Source organism: Nerophis ophidion, linkage group LG25 (assembly GCF_033978795.1).
Source record: "Nerophis ophidion isolate RoL-2023_Sa linkage group LG25, RoL_Noph_v1.0, whole genome shotgun sequence".
NCBI classification, from domain to species: Eukaryota; Metazoa; Chordata; class Actinopteri; order Syngnathiformes; family Syngnathidae; genus Nerophis; species Nerophis ophidion.
The window spans coordinates 14982244-14988061 of record NC_084635.1 but is presented as its reverse complement, the minus strand read 5'-3'; the positions used below and the strand labels follow the sequence as shown (position 1 = coordinate 14988061).

At 47.6% G+C, this 5818-nt stretch overlaps 1 protein-coding gene across 1 annotated transcript; it reads right to left on the bottom strand.

Annotated features, from left to right (window-relative positions):
• Positions 1–2334: 2334 nt before the first annotated feature.
• On the bottom strand, positions 2335–3742 carry rxfp3.3a2 (relaxin family peptide receptor 3.3a2). The gene is given in 3 exon segments (XM_061887152.1): positions 2335–2848; positions 2851–3021; positions 3024–3742. Coding segments are annotated over 3 exon segments (1140 nt in total). The 5' UTR covers positions 3637–3742; the 3' UTR covers positions 2335–2492.
• Between the last annotated feature and the right edge of the window lie 2076 nt (positions 3743–5818).

The window sequence follows — 5818 nt, the reverse complement described above, 5'->3', positions numbered from 1 at the left end:
CATTTGCCGCTTTTCCACTAATGCAGGGGTAGGCAACCCAGAACGTTGAAAGGGCCATTTTTTTACCCAAATAACACAATGCTGTCAAGAGCCATTCATATAAAAACTTGCGGGCCGTGTCACACCAAATGTCTTCTCCCTACCCCCCCCCCCCCCCCCCCCCCCCATTTACTTCCGGGGTCATGATTAATACAAACGCTTTGTTAACGCTGTATTATGAAAATACAGACGTTTTGTCAACGCTATATTATAAACAATTTTAAAAAACAATTTACAAACGCAAGCTATGCGAAGACATAAGAGGAAACGTGACCCCGGAAGTAAATGCGTCATCCCATAGCTTGTGTTTGTAAATAGTTTTTTAATTTTTTTTATAATATAGCGTTAACAAAACGTCTGTATTTTTATAATATAGCGTTATCCATCCATCCATCTTCTTCTGCTTAACCGAGGTCGGGTCGCGGGGGCAGCAGCCTAAGCAGGCAAACCCAGACTTCCCCTCTCCCCAGCCACTTCGTCTAGCTCTTCCCGGGGGATCCCGAGGCGTTCCCAGGCCAGCCGGGAGACATAGTCTTCCCAACGTGTCCCGGATCTTCCCCGTGGCCTCCTACCGGTTGGACGTGCCCTAAACACCTCCCTAGGGAGGCGTTCGGGTGGCATCCTGACCAGATGCCCGAACCACCTCCTCTGGCTCCTCTTGATGTGAAGGAGCAGCGGTTTTACTTTGAGTTCCTCCCGGATGGCAGAGCTTCTCACCCTATCTCTAAGGGAGAGCCCCGCCACACGGCGGAGGAAACTCATTTCGGCCGCTTGTACCCGTGATCTTATCCTTTCGGTCATGACCCAAAGCTCATGACCGTAGGTGAGGATGGGAACGTAGATCGACCGGTAAATTGAGAGCTTTGTCTTCCGGCTCAGCTCCTTCTTCACCACAACGGATCGGTACAACGATCCACTCTTCCCTAACTCGTGAACAAGACTCATAGGTACTTGAACTCCTCCATATAGCGCAGGGGTAGGGAACCTGTGGCTTGCGAGCCAGATGTGGCTCTTTTGATGACTGCATCTGGCTGTCTGATAAATCTGAGCTGACATTGCTTAACACGATAAGTAATGAATAATTCCACTTGTAATCACAGTGTTAAAAATAATGTTCAAACTATAAAACATTCTCATGCATTTTTAATCCATCCATCCATCCGTTTTCTACCGCACCTGTTCAAGAAGTTACGTAAATGGTAAGAAGTTATTTATTTATTATTAGTTAGTGTGGGGCTTGCCCTCCTAGGGGTTCTTCAGACCACCAAACACCGACATGAGAGCCTGTTTCAGGGTTACAATATTGTTTTATTTTTCAATAAGTCTCTCAGTTGCTTTCCAGCAATTGTCTTTTTCTCTTTCGTTCTCGTACTCGCTCGCGCTGTAGCTCCCGCTCCAACCCTGTCTCTCCTCCTAGTTGCTGTTTATAACAGAGCGACAGGTGATTAGATAACAAGGCCAACGTGGGCCATCTACGCACCTGTCGCTAATTTTGAGGCCGATCCTGGCAACACCCCGCTTTGCTGCAGGCCTGCAGGCCACACCCCCTCCACAGTTAGCTTCAGAATTACAATGTTATTACAAAGAATAAGAGACCTTTTATACTCTAGAAATGTTGGTCTTAATTAAAAATGCACACAATTAGTTGTGTTCAGTGTTAAAAAAAATATTATATGGCTCTTACTGGAAATACATTTTAAAATATTTGGCTTCTTGGCTCTCTCAGCCAAAATGGTTCCCGACCCCTGATATAGCGTTATATTTTTATAATATAGCGTTAACAAAACATCTGTATTAACCATGACCCCGGAAGTAAATGGGGGGGTGGAAGGGGGGGGGGGGGGGGGGGGTTGTTCGGGGGAAGAAATTTGGCGTGACAGCCGCACAAAAATTATACTTCCGTATTAAGGTGGGGCCGCAAAACAACGTTTCACGGGCCGCATTTTGCCCGCAGGCCGCGTGTCTGAGACCCCTGCTTTACAGTAAGCCAGCGGTCCCCAACTTTTTTGTATCCGCTTAATAATTTGTCCCGTGGCCCGGGGAAGGGGTGGGGGGAATCCTTTTTATTTTATTTATTTATTTATTTATTTATTTTTTGTCATGAAAAAGGGACGTTTTTGTCATTGAAAAGGGAGGTTTTTGTGGTTGGTGCACTAATTGTAAGTGTATATTGTGTTTTTTATGTTGATTTTAAAAAAAATTATATATATATATATATATATATATATATATATATATATTTTTTTTTTTTTTTTTTTTTAATCTATTTAATAAAAATTAATAAAAAATGCTTCTGCGGCCCGGTACCAATTGGGCCACGGCTGAAGCAAAATTTGCTTTCGTCTGAAAACAGGACTCTGGACCACTCTGCAACGGCCCGGTACTGGGCCGCGGACCGGTGGTTGGGGACAGCTGCAGTAAGCGACACGCAAAAAATACATAAACACGATAACTTAAGAGCTGTTCGGGACCATTTTGGAGCAAGTGAATCCCTTATCGTCCACCCCGGACAAGTCGAACTCCGCGTTTTCGGCAGTCCGCGCCGCGTCACCGGTGTCTCCGCGCGTAAAAGAGCGCGTCTTGCGTGCCTTGCCGCTGGTGTTGGCGCGCGGACTGGGAGTCCTCCAGACTAACGCGCTGAGCATCTTCCTGATCTCCGGCCGAATGAGGCAGTAGAGTACCGGGTTCAAGCAGCTGTTGGCGTGCGCCAAGCACACGGTGACCGGGAACACGTAGGTGTGCACCATGAAGTAGGATTTATCCCAATTGGCCGCGTTAAATTTGACCAAAACGCCCCAGAAAGTGATGCGTGGTTGGGCATCCAGCAGCAGAAAAAGGACAAAACGACGATGGCGACGGATTTGGTGACTTTCGATCTCCTCTTCGGGTTGCTGGCGCGCATGCTTTTGCGCTTAATGAAGCGCAAAAGCATGACGTAGTTGACGGAGACCACCAGCAGTGGGATGATAAACGCCACCAGTATTTTTGGATGTGGTAAAGAGCGAGCCAGTCGTGTCCCTCCGGGAATTTAAGCAGGCAGAGTTTCTCCCCGGCGACCACGGTCACCGTGGAGAAGACGGCGGTGGGCGCCGTGGCGAGCGTGGCCGCCACCCACAGCACCGCGCACACCCACTTTACGCACGGCGACCACCGGTGCGAGGACTTCTTGAGCGCGGAGGTGACGGACAGGTACCTGGTGACGCTCATGGCGGTGAGGAAGAAGACGCTGGCGTACATGTTCATGACGGTGACGGACAGCACCACCTTGCACATGGCGTTCCCGAACGGCCAGCTGAAGTCCAGCGCCGTGTCCACCGCCCAGAAGGGCAGCGTCAGCACGAACTGGAAGTCGGTCACCGCCAGGTTGATGATGAAAAAGTTGATGGCCGACTTCTTGCGCCCCTGTCGGAGCCGCATGAAGAATAAGACGAGCAGGTTCCCCATCAGACCCACCGCGCACACCACGGAGTAGACCACGGAGATGAGGATGCGCAGAAACGCGCTGCCGTCCGCGCCCGGGTCGGCGTCTTCCGAGCGATAATCGCCCGCCTGCGTGCTGGAGTTGGATGCCTCGCTCTGGTTGGACGTGTCGTCCATCTTCAGTTCGGACTGGAACTAAAATGGCTCGCTCGGGATGTGGCGGGGATGTTCTCCATCTTCACTCCGGCTTTGAAGGACGGCTGCGCTTTTATGTTGGTTGTGTCGCAGCTGGGCTACGATTGGCTGGGGGGGGGGAGTATACGCGCTCCGAGACTTCCCACTGAACTGTGCGTGGACCCAATACTTGACCCAGGGTTCGGGAACCTTTTTTAGCTGCGAGAGCCAAGAATCCAAATATTTTAAAATGTAATTTGTGATATCAATCAATCAATCAATGTTTACTTGTATAGCCCTAAATCACTAGTGTCTCAAAGGGCTGCACAAACCACTACGACATCCTCGGTAGGGCAAGGAAAACACACATAGTGGGACGTCGGTGACAGTGATGACTATGAGAACCTTGGAGAGGAGGAAAGCAATGGATGTCGAGCGGGTCTAACATGATACTATGAAAGTTCAATCCACAATGGATCCAACACAGTCGCAAGAGTCCAGTCCAAAGCGGATCCAACACAGCAGCGAGAGTCCCGTTCACAGCGGAGCCAGCAGGAAAACATCCCAAGCGGAGGCGGATCAGCAGCGCAGAGATGTCCCCAGCCGATACACAGGCCAGCAGTACATGGCCACCGGATCGGACCGGACCCCCTCCACAAGGGAGAGTGGGACATTGGAGAAAAAGAAAAGAAACGGCAGATCAACTGGTCGAAAAAGGGAGTCTATTTAAAGGCTAGAGTATACAAATGAGTTTTAAGGTGAGACTTAAATGCTTCTACTGAGGTGGCATCTCGAACTTTTAACGGGAGGGCATTCCAGAGTACTGGAGCCCGAAATGAAAACGCTCTATAGCCCACAGACTTTTTTGGGGCTTTGGGAATCACTAATAAGCCGGAGTCCTTTGAACGCAGATTTCTTGCCGGGACATATGGTACAATACAATCGGCAAGATAGGATGGAGCTAGACCGTGTAGTATTTTATACGTAAGTAGTAAAACCTTAAAGTCACATCTTAAGTGCACAGGAAGCCAGTGCAGGTGAGCCAGTACAGGCGTAATGTGATCAAACTTTCTTGTTCTTGTCAAAAGTCTAGCAGCCGCATTTTGTACCAACTGTAATCTTTTAATGCTAGACATGGGGAGACCCGAAAATAATACGTTACAGTAATCGAGACGAGATGTAACAAACGCATGGATAATGATCTCAGCGTCTTTAGTGGACAGAATGGAGCGAATTTTAGCGATATTACGGAGATGAAAGAAGGCCGTTTTACTAACGCTTTTAATGTGTGACTCAAAGGAGAGAGTTGGGTCAAAGATAACACCCAGATTCTTTACCGTGTCGCCTTGTTTAATTGTTTGGTTGTCAAATGTTAGAGTTGTATCATTAAATAGAGGTCGGTGTCTAGCAGGACCGATAATCAGCATTTCCGTTTTTTTGGCGTTGAGTTGCGAAAAGTTAGCGGACATCCATTGTTTAATTTCATTAAGACAGCTGACAAAGTGATAGCAAATTTACTTGTTCTCATTTTAATAGATGATGTTCTTTGAACTGGGTACCAAAATTTGTTTATTGGGCTCAGGAATGTGACACTTAGCAAGAGATCTATTATCTGATCAAGCTCTGTCTCCTGTGTCTTTGATGTAACATGTGGACTTTAGTTGACCTGGGCATATGTGTCATTTATGCTTGACCCCCAACAGAGCTAAATTGTTCCCTTTCCTGAGTGCCCCCCCCCCTCCCCCTTCTGGGGAAACGACACCCTCTCCTTCTTCACAGGACTTTGGGTATTCATTCCACTGGTGTACTGTATGTAAATGAGCATGGAGGGTGGGACTTCTGAGAATGTATAATTGTCATGTCAAATTCTAAAGGAGTTAGAACAAGCTGGAACGAACGGATGTGTCGTTCTGGTTTGGTCTCGCTTTGCAAGGCTTTGTTACTTTAATAAATCATTTCAAAGCTATTTGTCACTAAAGGATCGTGTTTAAGACATTTCCACAATTTCCGTAAGAGCCATCAAATATTTTTTAACACTGAACACAACTAAGCATTTTTAAGTAAGACCAACATTTCTAGAGTATAACAAGTCTCTTATTCTTTGTAATAACATTGTTATTCTGAAGCTAACTGTGGAGGGGGGGCGTGCCTGCGGGCCTGCAGCGAAGCAGGGTGTTGCCAGTGT